Below are 20396 nucleotides of genomic sequence, written 5' to 3' on the forward strand. Positions count from 1 at the left end.
TGACAGGTTTAGGACGTAAGTTACGGTTTTCTCATTTACTTTAGAACTGTTGTAACTGTTAACTGTAAAGCTTTTCTCTATTGTTAATATGGTTAATTCTGTGTTTAACTTAATGTTTATTTGACATAAGAGATACCTATGAGTCAGTGCTATCACTGAGGATGGTTTAGCACACTGGGCTAAATAGCTGGCTTTGAAAGCAGACCAAGGCAGGCCAGCAGCACGGTCCAATTCCCGTACCAGCCTCCCCGAACAGGTGCCAGAATGTGGCGACTAGGGGCTTTCACATTAACTTCATTGAAGCCTACTTGTGACAATAAGCGATTTTCATTTCATTTCATTTCATCAGCATTTCCTCATAACTTTACAAATTGCAAATAGTTGGGTTCTCATCTAGGATCCTAACACGCTCATACTTATCGAGCTTCCCCTTAAATGCATTTATGTCACTTACTTCAACTTCTCTTTGGGGTAGTGTCTTTACATTTTAACCCATTTGTCCTTAATTCACAATTGGATTTATTGGTGAGCATGTTTAATTTATGATTCCTTATTTAGGTTTGTGTCACAACTTGAAACGTCTCCTCTACATCTAGCCTATCGAAAGCTCTCATCATTTTAAGGACTTTCCAGCTGATGCTATGACTGGACAAGTCAGATCCCAGGCTTCATAGATCTTGGGCGAAATTCTCCCCCCAACGGCGCGATGTCCGCCGACTGGCGCCAAAAACGGCGCCAATCAGACGGGCATCGCGCCGGCCCAAAGCTGCGGAATGCTCCGCACCTTTGGGGGCCGAGCCCCAACATTGAGGGGCTAGGCCGGCGCCGGAGGGATTTCCGCCCCACCAGCTGGCGGAAATGGCCTTTGTTGCCCCGCCAGCTGGCGCGGAAATGCGGCGCATGCGCGGGAGCGTCAGCGGCCGCCGACAGTTTCCCGCGCATGCGCAGTGGGGAGAGTCACTTCCTCCTCCGCCATGGTGGAGGCCGTGGCGGAGGCGGAAGGGAAAGAGTGCCCCCACGGCACAGGCCCGCCCGCGGATCGGTGGGCCCCGATCGCGGGCCAGGCCACCATGGGGGCACCCCCGGGGCCAGATCGCCCCGCGCCGCCCCCAGGACCCCGGAGCCCGCCCGCGCCACCTGGTCCCGCCGGTAAGGTAGGTGGTTTAATCCACGCCGCCTGGTCCCGCCGGTAAATACCAGCTTTGAATTACGCCGGCGGGACAGGCAATTTCTGGGCGGGACTTCGGCCCATCCGGGCCGGAGAATTGAGCGGGGGGTCCCGCCAACCGGCGCGGCCCGATTCCCGCCCCCGCTCAATCTCCGGTACCGGAGACTTCGGCGGGGGCGGGATTCACGGCGACCAACGGCCATTCTCCGACCCTGCGGGGGTCGGTGAATGACGCCCCTTAACTTTTACTTTTTTGGTGCAGATGAACAGAGTACAGAACTACTGATTAACTCTTAACAAAAGAATAAAACATTCATTAAACAAGAAAAGACTGACTATAATACATGACTCCTCACCCCAGCTATACCTTTACAGGACTGCACATATCTACAAGGATCACTAGTTACAAATGTTGTCCTATACTCTAATGTTGTCAGTAAGTAGACGGTCTATATAACCCAATAGCAAAATGTGAGCAGGCACAGCACTCTCTGAAACCAAGTGACAGATGTCACTCAATACCTGTGGATTTCTCATCTCAGATGTCTGGGTGATTGCTCGTCAGATCTGCACCTTGCCTGTCTTTAACTGGGACCCTCCCTGTGAACAGTACCTTGTTCAGTTGCAACCATCCAGCACATTCAGGTACTGGTGAAGGAGTCCAACCGCGTGCAGGATCAGGAGGTGGTGCCGATCATGCGTGCCACCCAGGCCAACACCGCACGGGTGGCATCCACAATGGAGACTTTGGGTGCGAGAGTCATGGCCACGGGTCTGGATGTCCAAGGCCTGGGGCTCTCGGTGCTGGCGGTAGCCAAGGCACAGGACAGGGCGGCCATGTACCAGGGCAACCTGAGCTCCAATCACAACGGGCCACGGCTGCAGGCGTCGGGAGCATTAGCCAGTCCCTGAGTGATGACACAGTCTCAGAGGGACATGACACAGTCCCGATGCTCCATGGCCACATGAGGAGACCCTGGTCAAGACAAGAGCGGGCCTCCAGGACTGGCAGTGCCAGGTGGCAGGGAAGCCCCCGGAGCTCACTCCGCATGTGGCCACATCCCATGGAGCAGCCCGGGAGGCCTTCGGGCACCCTGAGGGAGGAAGAGGTGCTGGGGCCCGTATCAGTGACTCCCGCAGAGAGACTCAGGAATCCCCCCCACCCCACCCCACCCATCCCTGGCGCATCCGATGGGCAGTGGGCAGAGCAGGGTGGCACCACACCACCCGTGACACCCTGAAGACTGCCAGCCCATCTGGGCCAATCACTCGAGAGGACGGCCGAAGGGGACCCAGGTCGCATCCACTTCCGTTGCACTATGAACCTGGAGATGATCAGGTTGTCCCGTGCCAGCTGCCCTGGTGCACACGTTGTGCGGCCTCCTGTGGCTGCCCAGACCCATGCCCTGCCCATACTGTCCCTCCTCCGCATCCTCTTCGTTGGACGAGGCCTGGCATTCATCTTCCTCCTCCAGCACATCGCCCCGCTGCTGCACGATGTTGTGGAGGATGCAGCAGGCTGCCACGATGCGGGCGACCAGAGGAGAACTATACTGGCGGTCCCCTCCAGAGCGGTCCAGGCACCTGAACCGCATCTTCAGGATGCCGAATCACCGCTCGGTGATGCCCCTGGTTGCTGTATGGGTGTCATTGTATCGGGTCTCCACACGGTCTGTGGCCTCCGGATGGGCATCATCAGCCATGTCCGTAGCAGGTAATCCCTGTCACCCAAGAGCCATCCCTCACCCGGCGGAGCAACTCAAACTGTCAGGCACTGTCAAGTGTGCCAGGATGAAAGCGCTGTGCACACTGCCCGGGTATCAGGCGCAGACTTGCATGATGTGCAGCTGTTGGTCACACAGCGACTGCACGTTGAGGGAGTGGAATCGGTTTGTGAAGGTCACTCCCTCTTGCCACGGAGCTCATAGGGGGACATGCCTCCCGTCGATCACCTCCTGTACCTGGGCATCCCAGCAATGGCTCCAAGTCCCACTGCCCGGGAAACCTGGTGCACTCGACCCATATCCAGGTGGATATGTTGTACTGCCTGGCATACAGGAGCTCGTTACGGTGCAGATGTATCTATGCACAGAGGTATAGGAAATTCCAGTCATGTCCCCATTCAGCAACTGGAAAGGCCCCGTTACAAAAACGTTCAGGGCGACCATCACCTTGACGGCCCCCGGGAGGGGGTGTCCTCCCCCATACCCCCGCGGTGCCAGACGCGCCATGATCCGGCAGATATGACGCGTTGTCTCCCTGGTTAGCCGGAGTCTTCGACATTGAACAAGCGTTGAATACGTGACAAGGGGGTTACACTCAATTTCTTTCCACTCCCCATCTCTTGCTTCTTAGCAACTTATCTACAAAGCATGTGATGACCCCTAATCATAATGGTATATTTCTCCTTTGATTATAAAGCACTTTGTGAGCAGTCTCTACACTAATACCATTATGACCACAATGTTTGGCTGATTTCGCAAAGACAAATAAAGTTGTACCAGTTTATTGAGGTTAATGAGGTACACAATGATCTCTCCACCAAATGCATTTAAACCCAAGGTGTGATTCACTATGCGACATGTGCATGAGCTCATGGCTGATGCTGGGAAATGCAACATTAACATCGACTGATGGTAACATTAAAGAAATGACATGACATTAAAGGAAAATTATCTGCAATCATTTGATAATTTAAGAAAAATATCACAAAGAATGGAAAATATCACATTGGCAGATTGAGGTAAAGTAAAGGGAGCTTGACTCAGCTTCCAATTGTAGATACCTGTTCCAAAAGAGTGTAAAATATTTGTGTTGGTTGATAGAATGAGAAAGATATCCAATCTCAGCATTACCAAAGAACCATAGAATAATAAAGTTGTCAGATTTAATTATCTTTAGTTGCTTCAACAAAGTGTGGCGAGAATGTGGGAGTGGTTAAAGCGAATAATATCAAAGTACTTCAGGGGAAGGTGGACAAGTATGTGAGGGAGAAGGGAACAGAGAGTCACAATGGTCGATTCAGATGAGGAAAATGCGACGAGGCTTGAGTAGGCCACAAAACACTGGCATGGACCCGAATAGCCAAGTCTGTGCCATTTATCTTACGTAATCCTGCGTACGGGACCGATATTGGCCATCGTATCAGACGGTGCGTTTAAAATCTCCATCATTGTCAGTTTCTTTTGCCTTAAATCTGTGCATTCTGGTTAACAGTTTATCTTTATTTACTCTAGCTGAACCCTTCATGACTTCAAACATCATCAAATGTCCTCCTAGTCGCCTCTGCTATAATGAGAATAACCTCAGCTTCACCCCTGCATTGACATGACTCTAATCCCTCATCCCAGAATCACTCGAGTAAAATCTCTTCTGTATCACCTCCCAATCTTTCACCCCCTTCCCAAACTCAGATGCCCAAACTTGAAAACAATACTCCAGCTCTGATGCAACATAGCTCCCTGTTTTTTGTCCTCTTTGCCTCCCTAAAGCCAAGTGTCCCATATGACCAACTGAAATAAACACGGAACGTGCTGGAAAGTGTCAGCAGGTCTGGCAACAGCTGAGCAGAGAGAGTCAGAATTAACATTGAGACCAAACGTCTCTTCTTCGAAACTCATGCTTTGTTAATTGCTTTGTTCAAAAGATCACGGTTTTGTACAGAAACACTGCCAGTTTCCATTTCTCTTCTCTCATCTCCTTTATAACTATAGCATTCAGATTGTCTTTCATTCTTCCTATCGAATGGATTTCCTCACACCACTTTGTTGAATTCATCTGTCACATGTCCACCCATTCCACGAAGCTGGCCGGTATCCTCTTGAAGTCTCCGTCACCATTTTCTCCATTTGCAACTTGCCAATTTCAAATTTACAATTTGCAAGATATATTTGGAACAATAATCTTCTGAAGTGACCTGTTACAAAAGCTCTCCGAGTGCATTGTGCTCCACAATCAGAAATACCAGCGACAATAACTATTTATGCATCAATATATTGTAGAGAATGTTAAATAATATCCAAAGAACAAAGAAAAGTACAGCACAGGAACAGGCCCTTCGGCCCTCCAAGCCCGTGCCGACCATGCTGCCCGACTAAACTACAATCTTCTACACTTACGGGGTCCGTATCCCTCTATTCCCATCCTATTCATGTATTTGTCAAGATGCCCCTTAAATGTCCCTATCGTCCCTGCTTCCACCACCTCCTCCGGCAGCAAGTTCCAGGCACCCACTACCCTCTGCGTAAAAATCCACATTCGCATTCCTGCATCAAATATAAATGATGGAGTGCGCCATCGATAATTATTGTGCCCAGTTGCTCCTCTTTCTCACTGCGATGTTCCAGAACACCTGTAATTTGTTAATTTAGAATTCAGTGCTCCACATTCCCCTCCAAGTCCCTCACCATCCTGACTTGGAAATAAATCATCGTTCCTTCACTGTCTGTGGGTCAAAATTCTGGAACCACCTTCTTAACACACTGTGGGTGTACCTACACCACACAGACTGCAACGGTTCAAGAACACAGCTCACCATCTCCTTCTTAAGGGCAATTAGGGATGGGCAATAAGCAATGGCCTAGCCAGCGATGCCCACAGCCTCGGAATGAAAAACATATAATTGCACAATTCTGTTTTTAATCCAGTCATTTGTGTAATGAACTCCAGATTGTGAGACTGCATCTAAATTAATTACTTTATTTTTTAAAACTGTTCTTCCTAAGTTCATAAATTCATAAGATATAGGAGCAGAATTAGGCCAATCGGCCCATTGAATCTGCTCCGCCATTCTATCATGGCTGATATGTTCTCATCTGCTACCTAGAATATTATAGACCATGAGCTACATTGCGAAATCAGCCAGAGCGTCTCCTCCCTGGAACACATGACCGAAGATCAGGAGTCGTCAATTTAGCCCCCGGAGCCTAACACCTTCAATGTGATCATGGCTGATCCCATCCTGGCCTCAACTCCACCGTCCTGCCTGTTCTCCATAACCCTTCAACCCAGCACCAATTAAAAATCTCTCTAACTCCTCCTTAAATTTACTCACTGTCCCAGCATGCACCGCACTCTGGAGTAGCGAATTCCACAGATTCACAGCTTTGGGAGAAGTAGATTCTCCTCAAATCTGTTTGAAATTTGCTACCTTTTTGTCTAAGATTATGACCTCTTGTTTTAGAATGCCCAACAAGAGGACGCATCAGCTCCACGTCTACTTTATCCAGACCGTTTAGCATCTTGTATACCTCAATTAGATCTCACCTCATTCTTCTAAACTCGAGAGAGTCTCGGTCTAAACTGTTAAATCTCTCCTCGTACGTCAACCCTTTCATCCCCGGAATCAATCTGGTGACCCTCCTCTGAACTGCCTTCAATGCCACCACATCCTTCTTCAAATAAGGAGACCCAAACTGGACACAATACTCCAGGTGCGGTCTTACCAATGCCTTGAACAGTAGCAACAACACTTCCTTACCTTTATACTCAATTGTGATTAAGGTTAGAGATTTTCAGCTACGAATCTTCCTTCGATATAGGGGTACTGCTACAAGATTGGCATCTTATTCAGCAAAAAGGGAGAAGGATAAATGTGGCCTTTGCAGTCCAGTCTGTTTAACATTGTTCAAATCAGCAATGATCCCAGAGGATGGAAGTGCCACTCGGACAAGCACGGATAATAAACAGAAACCTCATGGATTTGTTCAAAGCAAAGCATTTTCACAAACTTGTTTGAGTTTTTTGATGAGGGGCCAGAGGAGGTGTTTGAGAGTTGTGCAGTTGATGTTGCGTGTATGGACTTTCTTAAGGTACTTGATAAAGTGCCACAAATTAAGACTTGTTAGAGAAATTGAAGCCTGATGTGGTAAATGGCAGTAGCATCATGGAGATAAGATTAGCAGAAGGATGGAATATAAGAGGCTGTGGTGAATGCCAGTTTTCTGGACTCCAAGGGTGTGCCCAGTGGAGTTCCCCAAGGCTCAGTCAGGATGGTGAGGGACTTGGAGGGGAATGTGAAGGACTGAATTCTCAATTAACAAATTACAGGTTTCTGGAACGTCGCAGTGAGAAAGAGGAGTGACTAGGCACAATAATTATCGATGGCGCTCTCTATCATTTTATATTTCATGCAGGAATGCGAATGTGGATATTATTTAACATTCTCTACAATATATTGATGCATAAATAGTTATTGTCGCTGGTATTTCTGATTGTGGAGCACAATGCACTCGGAGAGCTTTTGTAACAGGTCACTTCAGAAGATTATTGTGATTCAGAAACAGCATGGTGAACCTTAGGTACTAATTACAGCTGAACTCTCGAGCTGAAATCATCTGAACCCTTTCATTGGGTTACAACGTTGTAACATGCGGAGGAAATCCTGTACGTTCATTTGTCACCATTTGTGTTGCACTTTAAACAGGAGGCTGTCTGCTGTCTCAGGCTGACGTAGCTGATTCCCATTGTGCAATTTGGCTTCGCCCTCGAAATACATCAATAAAATGTGTTGGTTGATCCGTATCTCACAGCTGCTTCGGGAACCTTGATGTGCACAAACTGGCAGCTGGATTCCAACATTCCAACAGTAACACTTCCTCAGAAAGTAATTAATTAATAGCAAGCTTTTTCCAGATCAAAAAAGGTGCCAAATAAATTCTTTCTCTGCTCCCCTTTATCATAAATATTGCATCAGCACGATTTGAAAACGTCATGAGTCATTTTTCAGCGTATTCAAAGATAACCATTTACCTTCTTCACTTCTCATCCTAGAACATCATCTTGGTCGATTTGAGGAGATAAAGAAATGACTCAAGCTCCCCGCCAAGCCAGAGAAAGCAGTACGATAAAGGTAGAATCTAAATTTTCTACCAGTTCGCCCACATTGACTGTGTTCTTGAAATGAAAAATCAGTAACATTATTCAACATATGACACTTGAGCCTTGTTCCATGATACACAAGTGTCTATTTAACAAGTGCACAATATAACTTTATCTGGTGATCAGTAAAGAGTCAAAGGGCGGAGGAATAAATGAAGAATTTGCATTTAAATCGCAGGTTTCACATTCTCAGGAAGTTACAAACTACTCCAATTTGGAATTCCTGTTATGTTGACAAATTTGATGCAAGGTCCCACCCATGCCACTCAGTTAGTAGCGCTCCCACTTCTGAAGAATGTTGTACGCTCAATCCCACGCCAGACTTTGAGCACAAAATTCAAGGATGACATTTCCGGTTGGAGGTGCCGTCTTTCAGATGGGATATTAACCAGACTCTCCAAGTACCCTCGCTGGTGGGTGCGAATGATCCCACCGCACTATTCCAAAGAGGAGCACGGAGTTAACCCTGGTTTCCTGCTTCAATATTTTCCCTTCCATAGAATTGGTACAGTGCAGAAGGAGGCCATTCGGCCCATCGAGTCTGCACTGACCCTCTGAAAGAGTACCCTACCTAGGCCCACTCCCCCGCCCCAGCCCCGTAATGCCACCTAATCTGCATATCTTTGGACCCGGAGGAAACCCACGCAGACACGGGGAGAAAGTTCAAACTCCACATAAATGGTGACCCAAGGCCGGGTCCCTGGCATTCTGAGGAAGCAGTGATACCCACTGTGCCACCCCGCCACCCCTCAATCCAGAAACAAAAACTTTCTGGTCATTGTCATATTGCCGTGAGTGGGAGAGGGCCATGTTTTCTGCATTACAAAAGTGGGCAGCATGGTAGCACAGTGGGTAGCACAGTTGCTTCTCAGCTCCAGGGTATCCAGGTTCGATTCCCGGTTTCCTCCCATAGTCCAGAGATGTGCAGGTTAGGTGAATTGGACATTCTGAATTCTCCCTCCATGTGCCCGAACAGGCGCCGGAATGTGGCGACTAGGGGCTTTTCACAGCCACTTCATTGCAGCGTTAATGTAAGCCGACTTGTGACAATAAAGATTATTATTATCATTTCCTTGGCTGTAAAGCACATTGTGATGTCCAGAGGTTGTGAAACGTTCACAAGTTTTCATCCTCCACTAGAAAAAAAAGAGAATGGCAACCGAGTCTCTTTTTCTTTTAGGAACGAATGCTCGCCAACGACAAGAACAATTTCATGTCCTCCTTAAAAAGGGTCATTTTATCTTTCCACTCGCCCGAACTGGCAGATGGGCCTCCATTTTTGCTATTCCTTCATGGGATGTGGATGTGACTGGCATGGCCTGAATTTCTTGCCCAATCCTAATTGCCCTTATGAAGGCGACAGTGCGTGGCCTCTTTGAAACCACTGCCATCGATCAGGTGCAGCAACACTCACAGAGCTGGGAGGGAGGGAGGGACTGCCAGAATATTGACCCAGCAACAATTAAAAATGGTTCAGGTCAGGTTGGTATGTGACTTGGAGGGGAACTTGCAGGCTGTGGTGTTCCGAAACATATATACCAACATACATAAAAAATAGAAGCAGGAGGAGGCCATTCGGCCCTTCGAGCCTGCTCCACTATTCATTATGATTATGGCTGATCATCAGGTTCAATAGCCTGACCCCGCCTTCCGCCCCAAATCCCTCGATCCCTTTAGCCCCAAGAGCTATATCGAATTCCTTCTTGAAATTACACAACGTTTTGGCCTCAACCACTTTCTGTGGTAGCAAATTCCACAGGTTTGGCCAGCACGGTGGCACAGTGGTTAGCACTGCTGCCTCGCAGCACCAAGGATCCGGGTTCGATCCCGGCCCCGAGTCACTTGCCTTGTGGAGTTTTCACATTCTCCCCGTGTTTGCGTGGGTTTCACCCCCACAACCCAAAAGATCTGCAGGGTAGGTGGATTGGCCACGCTAAATTACCCCTTAATTGGGGGAAAAAAATAATTGGGCACACTATTTATTTAAAAAATGAATTCCACAGATTCCCCACTCTTTGGGTGAAGAATTTTCTCCTCCCCTCAGTCCTAAAAGGTTTACCCCTTATCCTCAAACTATGACCCCTAGTTCTGGACTCCCCCACCATCGGGAACATTCTTTCTGAATCTACCCTGTTAGAATTTTGTAAATTTCTACGAGATCCCCTCTCACTCTGCTAAACTCCAATGAATATAATCCTAACAGATTTAGTCTCGCCTCATATGACAGTCCCTCCACCCCAGGAATCAGCCTGGTAAACCTTTTCTGCACTCCCTCCATAGCAAGAACATCCTTCCTCAGATAAGGACACCAAAACTGCTCACAATACTCCAGGTGTGGCCTCACCAATGCCCTATACAATTGCAGTAAAATATCTCTATTCCTAGACTCAAATCCTCTCGCTATGAAGGCCAACATACCATTTGCCTTCTTTACTGCCTGTACCTGCACGCTTACTTTCAGCGACTGATGCACGAGGACACCAAGGTCTCGCTGAGTATCCGCCTCTCTCAATTTACACCCATTCAAATAATAATCTGTCTTCCTATTTTTGCTACGGAAGTAGATAACCTCACATTCTCCTTTGAAAGACACACTTATAACAATGCGGCATTCCATCAGCAGTATATTGCATTGGCAGTATATGAGGAGATAATGTTACCGCGGTATTGTCCCTGGACTAGTAACCCAGAGGCGGAGATAATGTTATCGCGGTATTGTCCCTGGACTAGTAACCCAGAGGCGGAGATAATGTTATCGCGGTATTGTCCCTGGACTAGTAACCCAGAGGCCCAGACACAGGTTTGAAGTTGAGCACAGCAAATGGTCGATTTTAAATTCAATAAATAAAACCTAGAATTGAAAGCTAATGTGACCAGTAATGGCGACCATGAAACTATCAGCGATTGTAATAAAAACCCACCTGGTTCACTAATGTCCTTCAGGGAAGGAAATCTGCCGTCCTTACCTGGTCGGGCCCACATGTGACTCCAGACCCACAGCAATGTGGTTGACTGCCCTCTGAAATAGCCGAGCGAGCCGCTCAAAGAGGGGCAGCAAATGCTGGCCTTGCCAACAACGACCACCTCCCATGAACAATACCAATTTATAAAGTACTGAAGTGGAGTCTCGATTATGCGCTCTTGTCCTGGATTAGGACTTTAACCGACAACCTACTGACTGGAAAGCAAGAACCGTCCACTGAATCAAGCTGAGACTTTTTTTGCAATTATTCTCTTCAGCTAACCCATTCCTGTTACACAGCAGGTAAAGTAATTCCATTAAAACAAGTTACAAATATGAAGCACAGGTTGAAAATTTCCTTGAAGGACAATCTATTTAAAAACTCCCCTGGCTATATTTTTCAGGGTGTAACCAGGACAATTACCGATCCTGTGTGTCTGCATAAACTCCTAAACACATATTCAAAACTATGCAAATTGTGCTGAAGTATTGCCCCACATTGCACCTGATGATATTAAACATTCACAAATCGAGTATTACAAGCATGATACAACATTTGTATTTAACTAAAACCATTTAACAGAAAAGCACCCCGAGGGGCTTCACAGAGGCAGAAGGAACATAAATGGGAGTGAAGACAAAGGAGGAGCCACAAGGCAGGTGGTCAAGAGACTGGTTAAAGAAATAAGTTGTACATGAAGGAGGAGAAATTCAAGGAAGGAATTCCAAAATGTGGGAACAAATTGGTTGAAGAAGTGGCCACGAGAGGGAAGGCAAGGAATGCACAAGAGCCAGATTCAGAGGGATGAGCTACGTCATGGAAGGGTTACGGTCATGGAAGGGTTACGGTCATGGAAGGGTTACGGCCATGGAAGGGTTACGGTCATGGAAGGGTTACGGTCATGGAAGGGTTACGGCCATGGAAGGGTTACGGTCATGGAAGGGTTCAAGCAAAAGAAAGGATGGGAATTATACCTTTAAGGAATAGATCAGCAGGACAGAATACAGGCAATAGAGTTTTAGATGGGCTGAAGTTTGCCTCGACTGGAGGATGAGAGTTTGGTCAGGAAGCCTTGGAGTAATCATGTCTGGAGATGACAAATGTATTGAAGAGGGTTTAAGTGGCAAACAGGGTGACATTGGGCAGAGGTGAGCAATTCTAGAAGCAGATCGAACAGGGAATGTGAACAGTCTGATTCAGCCCCAGACAGTGGTTGAGGTGGGTGAAGAGATAATGGGATAGGGAAGAGGTTTGTAGCCTGACAGTGTCTGGAATTAGCGATGGTAATGACAGTCAGTGTTCACCAGATTACTCCACTGAAAATGGCGGCAACTCCTGGAGACCACAACATGCACAACATCAGGTTATGAATGTATTCCATTTTGTAATTAATTACTTTAGTTTAGCACCTTCAATGAAGAATATTATCCATTTATAACATTGACCATGCGATCCTGGAGAGCCGAGGCAACATGATGGTAAATCCTGCAATCCTATTAATTGGGGACGTGCCTAAGCTCACATATATAACAGCAGCCTGAAAGAGGGTTTGTTTTCCTTTGTAGGTGGGTTTGTTAAGTGTGTTTCTGTAAATCTAAGCTTTTTTATTCATTCTTGGGATGTGGGCTACGCTGGCTAGGCCAGCATTTATTGCCCAGCCCTAATTGTCCTTGAGAAGCTGGTGCTGAGCTGCCTTCTTGAATCACTGAAATCCATGTGGTGTAGGTACATCCACTGTGCTGTTAGGGAGGGAGTTCCAGTGCATCTTGTAGATGGTACACACTGTTTCTCAGTGGTGGAGGGAGTGAATGTTTGTGGAAGGAGGAGCAATCAAGTGGGCTTATCTGTCCTGGATGGCGATGAGTTTCTTGAGTGTTGTTGGAGCTCCGCTCATCCAGGCAAGTGGAGAGTATTCCATTACACTCCAGACTTATGTCTTGTCGATGGTGGACAGGTTTGGGGGGGGCCAGGAGGTGAGTTACTCTCCGCAGGATTCCCAGCCTCTGACCTGCTCTGGTAGCCACAGTATCAATATGGCTGGGTCCAGTTCAGTTCCTGATCAATAGTAACCCCCCAGAATGTTGATTGCGGGAAATTCAGCGGAGGTAATGCCATTGAATGTCAAGGGGTGATGGTTAGATTCTAGTTTCATAAAAACTAGGATCAAGTATTCATCCATCACCACCCAACTGAGTTTTGACGGAACAAAGTCAGCTGAATGAAAAAGATTCATTACAAATCCCCTTCACAAACCATTCATTTTTACAGGTAACCAAAAGCCCCTGCAACAAACACACAGAATGATGGCACGGTAGCACAGTGGTTAGCACTGTTGCTTCACAGCGCCAGGGTCCCAGGTTCGAGTCCAGCTTGGGTCACTACCTTTGCGGAGTCTGCACGTGCTCCCTGTGTCTGTGTGGGTTTCCTCCGGGTGCTCCGGTTTCCTCCCACAAGTCCCGAAAGACGTGCTTGTTAGGTAATTTGGACATTCTGAATTCTCCCTCAGTGTACCCGAACAGGCGCCGGAGTGTGGCGACTAGGGGCTTTTCACAGTAACTTCAATGCAGTGTTAATGGAAGCCTATTTGTGACAATAAAGGTTATTATTATTATGAAAAGGTCAGTGACAGAAACTGCTCCTAAACAGTTTCTGTGGCACATTCTAAGGGCCTTACTGAAAAATTGCTTTTTCATTTCAGCCTGAACAATCTGTTTTTTATCTAAACACCGTCCAGACTATGTTTCAAACTGGATTTATTGCACCGATAAAGATCATTTTCCTTAACTAAATTAAAGTCAGTGTACCTCATCGCAGGAGAACTTACCATTCCATTACTATGAGTAGGCACTTCCGACCCTGATACAGATTCTCATAGACATCTACAATTCGTACAATGTGTGTACAGCCGGACGCTCGCCAGTGTAGTTCAACCTCTCGCCGTGCTTTTGGACAGTCCTGTAACATCTAACGAGCAGAAAGTAACAGTAAGCAAAGGAGAATTTTTCATTTAAATATAAATCAATTTGTTGCAGATGTAATAAGAGAATATCTTAGACTGTGCAATTCTTCAGTCCTTCAACACCAACCCCCCGAGACGAAGGACTGTTGGAAAATTATGACAAGTGCCCTTGGAATTTCTACTCCTGTTTCCCTTCTATCTCACCTGGTATCAAAGTGAGAGAATCAGAGTCGTACAGCGCAGAAAAAAACCTTCAGCTCATCCAGTCTGCACTGACAATAACTGATGCAGGGAAGCTAGAAACAGACGTCGAACACTGGAGAAGATCCAACACTGTTTTATTCAACGATAGAACTGATATACATATTCAGCTGTGGGTCGGCACTATACTGAACTGACTGGGGACCTTGTAGTAGCCTGACCAAACTTACTAGCTGCCGCATGGTGTTTGCACTTGCTAGCTCGTGGACTCTGACTCAGTGGCTGGGTCCCGAGAGAGCGGGAAACCTAGTGCCCTCTGGCTTTATAGTGGCAGTGTTCTGTCTGGTGATTGGCTGCACTGTGCTGTGTGCTTACTGGTCATCCTGTGTGTCAATCACTGCCTGTCTGCATCTCATTATATACATGCGTGGATTTTATGACAATAACTACCCCTAATCCTGCACTAATCCCATTTACCAGCACTTGTCCCAGTTCCTTGACTGTGAGGGTGTTTCAGGTGCTCATCCAAGTGCTTTTTAAAGAGGTTTCCAGCCTCCACTCCCCTCCCAGGCCGTGTATTCCAGGCCGTGTATTCCAGGCCGTGAATCCCATGCCGTGTATTCCGGATTCCCATCACCCTCGCCTTCTCAAATCCCCTTGGAATCTCCAGCTCCTCACCCCAAAACTATACCCCCTTGTGATTGGCCCCTCAACCAATGGGAACAGCTGCTCCCTATTTACCCTGTCCAAACCCCTCATAATCTTATACACCTCAATCATATCCACCTGGTACCTTTTATTTCTAACTACAGACAGTCTATCCAACACCTCATCATCAGTTTTAAATCCTTCTCGAGCCTGAAATACATCTTTCACTCTGACCTGAGCAGCTGCTTCTCCCTTGGTAAAAACAGAGACAAAGTACTTATGTGATATCTCCGACATGCCCCCGTCTCCATGCACAAATTCCATTGTTGGTCCCTAATCTGCCCCGCTCCTCCTTTTACCATCCTTTCATTTTTTAAATGTTTATTGAAGACTTTTGGATTCCCCTTTATGTTCGCTGCCGGTCCCGTCTCATACATTTCCTTTGCTTCTCCTTTTTGTTTTTTCAATTCCCTTCTGAATCTTATCCATTCAGCCTCATACACTTTCTCTCTTTCATCTTCATCTCTGTCTTTTCATTGTCATCCAGAGAGCTCTGGATATATTCCCTATCTCTGGATGTGTTCCCTATCTCTGGATGTGTTCCTATCTCTGAATGTGTTCCTATCTCTGAATGTGTTCCTATCTCTGAATGTGTTCCTATCTCTGAATGTGTTCCTATCTCTGGATGTGGTCCCTATCTCTGGATGTGTTCCCTATCTCTGGATGTGTTCCCTATCTCTGGATGTGTTCCTATCTCTGGATGTGTTCCCTATCTCTGGATGTGTTCCTATCTCTGGATGTGTTCCCTATCTCTGGATGTGTTCCTATCTCTGGATGTGTTCCCTATCTCTGGATGTGTTCCCTATCTCTGGATGTGTTCCTATCTCTGGATTGTTCCCTATCTTTCCACTTTGTGGGAATATACCTTGGGCGGGATTCTCCAGTATCTGGCGGGGCGGACTGTACTGGCGCCAAAGAGTGGCGTGAACCACTCCAGCGCCGGGCCGTCTGGAAGGTGCGGAATCCTCCGCACCTTCGGCGGCTAGGCGGGCGCGGGAGTGGTTGGCACTGCGCCAACCGGCGCCGAAGGGCCTCCGCCGGCAGGCGCGAGTTGGCACATGCGCAGGAGCGCCGGTGTGTTCCCGATCACCGTGGGACGCCAACATGCCAGGCCGAAAACGGGCAGCCGCTCGGCCCATCGCGGAGCGGAGAATCGCCAGGCGCCTCCGACTGGCGCGGTGCGATCCCCGCCAAAAGCCAGCGCCGCAGAATTCGGCAGCCGGCGTCGGGGCGGGATTCTCCGGCCTGGCGAGGGCGTCGGTGAATCCCGCCCCTTGACTGTGTCCAAACTCTCTTCTTTAAAGACAACTCATTGTTCAGTTACTGTCTTGCCTGCCAACCTTCGATTCCAATTTATGTCGATCAGATCCATTCTTATCCCAGTGAAGTTATCCCAGTGGGTTTTCCCATTGTGGATATTGGGCATGAATAGAATTGGGCTCAGTTATGATGATCTTCACGGATGGTTAGTTAGCTACTATCTCAGCTCGGGCTCAAACTGGCTACCAGGGAGCAAGCAGCACTGGTCGACCCCGACCCAAGGGAGTAATGGCCTCAGGAAGGACAAAAAGGATAAGCTCATTTACACCATTGTAATTTAAGATAAATTCACTCGCTCCACCATTCTGCCACATACACGTGCACACATCATTGTGATGTGGACTCGCTGGTACATTACAGTGAGGATGCGGTTGACGTTTCTGTCAAACGCTTCCCTCGAGTGAGAAGAAAAGTTAACCCGGGTCCCTGGCACTGTGAGACAGCAGTGTTAACCCGGGTCCTGGCTCTGTGAGGCAGCAGTGTTAACCCGGGTTCCTGGCAGTGTGAGACAGCAGTGTTAACCCGGGTCCCTGGCACTGTGAGACAGCAGTGCTAACCCGGGTTCCTGGCATTGTGAGACAGCAGTGTTAACCCGAGTCCCTGGCACTGTGAGACAGCAGTGTTAACCTGGGTCCCTGGCTCTGTGAGACAGCAATGTTAACCCGGGTCCCTGGCACTGTGAGACAGCAGTGTTAACCCGGGTCCCTGGCACTGTGAGACAGCAGTGTTCACCCGGGTCCCTGGCACTGTGAGACAACAGTGTTAACCCGGATTCCTGGCACTGTGAGACAGCAGTGTTAAACCAGGTCCCTGGCACCGTGAGACAGCAGTGCTAACCCGGATCCCTGGCACTGTGAGACAGCAGTGCTAACCCGGGTCCCTGGCACAGTGAGGCAGCAGGGTTAACCCGGGTACATGGCACTGTGAGACAGCAGTGTTAACCCGGGTCCCTGGCACTGTGAGACAGCAGTATTAACCCAGGTTCCTGGCACTGTGAGGCAGCAGTGTTAACCCAGGTCCCTGGCACTGTGAGACAGCAGTGTTAACCCAGGTCCCTGGCTCTGTGAGACAGCAGTGTTAACCCGGGTCCCTGGCACTGTGAGACAGCAGTGTTAACCCGGGTTCCTGGCAGTGTGAGACAGCAGTGTTAACCCGGGTCCCTGGCACTGTGAGACAGCAGTGTTAACCCGGGTTCCTGGCAGTGTGAGACAGCAGTGTTAACCCGGGTCCCTGGCACTGTGAGACAGCAGTGCTAACCCGGGTCCCAGGCTCTGTGAGGCAGCAGTGTTAACCCCGGTCCCTGGCACTGTGAGACAGCAGTGGTAACCCGGGTTCCTGGCATTGTGAGACAGCAGTGTTAACCCGAGTCCCTGGCACTGTGAGACAGCAGTGTTAACCCGGGTTCCTGGCACTGTGAGACAGCAGTGTTAACCCGGGTCCCTGGCACTGTGAGACAACAGTGTTAACCCGGATTCCTGGCACTGTGAGACAGCAGTGTTAACCTGGGTCCCTGGCTCTGTGAGACAGCAGTGTTAAACCAGGTCCCTGGCACCGTGAGACAGCAGTGCTAACCCGGATCCCTGGCACAGTGAGGCAGCAGGGTTAACCCGGGTACATGGCACTGTGAGACATCAGTGTTAACCAGGGTCCCTGGCACTGTGAGACAGCAGTATTAACCCAGGTTCCTGGCACTGTGAGGCAGCAGTGTTAACCCAGGTCCCTGGCACTGTGAGAACCCGGGTCCCTGGCACTGTGAGACAGCAGTGTTAACCCGGGTCCCTGGCACTGTGAGACATCAGTGTTAAACTGGGTCCCTGTTCACAGCTCACATTTCACATAGCTGGGATCCATGTCACAATTCAAGAACAGCCGCGATAAAGTACCAAGCATTCAATTTCAAGTCTCCATCATCATTTGAATGAAGATCTCAGATATAATCTCCTCTCACGACAAAATCATTCTCTGAATGTCCTTTTACATTTTAAAAAATGAGAGAGTCAACACTTAGAAACCAGTACAAAGCATTTCAGCAACATAATCTCGCAACTTCAAATGTATTTACCATAATTAGGAAGAGAGTCAGGTAGTGGTCTAGATTTTGCACCCAAACCACGTTAGCATTTACATTGTTGGTGGTATTGTCAATGAATGGAACAATGCCAGATCTTGATAATGGGTCATTTGCTTTTATTCGCTAACTCGACGGAGTTCCCAAACAGCAGAAACGACAACACAAGCATTTTCATGTGACCACATCAAAATTACAATCGCTTAACTCATGCACTCGAGGATTATTGCTTCATAGTCCAACTGTTTACCAAATAGCCCGTTGGCTATTGTTGTTGAACATGAATGTTCACAGGAAATAGTTCACATTCACCGTGCCTGCGTGCATGCTCCTGGAGTCGGACTGATTCCTCCAGTCACTGTTTTTTCCCTCTACCATTCACGAGAAGGATATACAGCAGCAATCCACACAGGACCCCATGTCACCAAGTCACCAAGCGGCCTATCAGAGGCCGTGGCCCCAGTATCTTCAGGCCAAGCTGAGTGATCAACAAGAGACTGTATCTGAAACCATTCACATCAAAACCAAGCTAGTAAAATGTTCCATTGATTGTGTCCAAACCCACTCCTAATCACCACAGCACACACTCACTCCTAATCACCACAGCTCACACTCACTCCTAATCACCACAGCTCACACTCACTCCTAATCACCACAGCTCACACTCACTCCTAATCACCACAGCTCACACTCACTCCTAATCACCACAGCTCACACTCACTCCTAATCACCACAGCACACACTCACTCCTAATCACAACAGCACACACACTCCAAATCACCACAGCACACACTCACTCCTAATCACCACAGCACACACTCACTCCTAATCACCACACCACACACTCATTCCAAATCACCACAGCTCACACCCACTCCTAATCACCACAACTCACCATTTATACTATGTTTCAGCTGGAATTCAGTTGGGACCACTTGAGCCTCAGGCCAGGATTTTACCAACCCGCCACAGCACATCTCCCCCTGGTGGATGCGGCAGGGCCGTAATATCCCACCGGTGGGGTAGGGGAGGGTTGTAAAATTCTGGTCTTGGGTGTCCGAAGTCTGTGGGTTCAGGTTGAGCCCCAGAGACCTCAATACAATGCAGACTAACCCTCCCGCTGCAGTGCGGTCAGTCTGTGGGGGAGAGATAAATTATGCCACTGAACTACCATGAAGAAGGGGAGATGAGTTCTCCCTGGTTTTTATTCCCAGTATTTATTCTACAACAAACATTACGAGAAAAGCACCACCTGGCAGATACCATCGTGCTCTTTGCGGGATCTTGCTCTGCATACTGCCTGTCAATTTATACGCTTCACAGAAAGATCTACAATTCAAAATATATTGTTTGTAATATAACCATTTTGGAACATCCTGAGGTAATTACTAATGAGAACCATATTTTGTTTCAAACCAGGATTTTGATTCAGATCAGTTCCAGTCGAGAGAAATCCAGGACAAAGTCCATTTGTAAAGCAGCTCTGAGAAACACAACGCTGTCTGACATGACTCCAGTTAGGGAGAACCTCAGCAGGAACACGCGGCCAAGGCCACACTTAGTCATCCCACTCGCCAAAAGTCCTCAGTGCAGGGAGAGATCGGGACACCTTGGGCCCCCCGGACATTCCCCCCCGCCCCAAACAGGGTAACCCCCAACCCAATCTTCACCGTGGAAACAAAATGCCAGTTTGACACTGCCAGCCTGGCACCTGGGCCAGGGTGCCACCTTTCCCAGAGAGCTGGGGGCCTCCGATGCCCTGGGAGACCCCGAGTGCGGTTCCGTCTGGTCCCGGTTTGTGGAGACCAGTACTGAACGGCACTCGCCCGAGGTGTCTGAGGCGAGGCGAGGTTGGTTACCTCAGGGACCTGCATGTCAAAGTCAGACTAGCCGTCTCTCTCTAATGTGCAGATTTGCCAAAAAGTGATCCTACCCACAATGGGCGGGCTTCACATCGCGACATCTCGCAAGATCGTGTTAGATCTCACAAGTTGTGGTGAGCCAGGAAGATTGCGCTGGACAAGCTACTTCTCAAGCCAGTAGGTTGCACCCTCGCTGTGTAAATTATTTCCCCAAAGTACTTCACAGGACCATTACCAATGGTAATTATCCCAGTCACATACGAGGAGA

General features: G+C 48.2%; 1 protein-coding gene across 1 annotated transcript in view; it reads right to left on the reverse strand.

The window, feature by feature from the left end:
* The window catches only part of LOC140393624 (MAP kinase-activated protein kinase 2), a 341054-nt gene that overhangs the window by 118346 nt on the left and 202312 nt on the right, over positions 1-20396 (reverse strand). The window contains exon 2 of the mRNA XM_072479896.1: positions 13835-13974. Within this exon, the coding sequence (XP_072335997.1) occupies positions 13835-13974 (140 nt within the window). The remainder of the gene's footprint in view (positions 1-13834; positions 13975-20396) is intronic.

The sequence above is a fragment of the Scyliorhinus torazame genome, chromosome 17 (assembly GCF_047496885.1).
Source record: "Scyliorhinus torazame isolate Kashiwa2021f chromosome 17, sScyTor2.1, whole genome shotgun sequence".
In the NCBI taxonomy this organism is placed as follows: domain Eukaryota; kingdom Metazoa; phylum Chordata; class Chondrichthyes; order Carcharhiniformes; family Scyliorhinidae; genus Scyliorhinus; species Scyliorhinus torazame.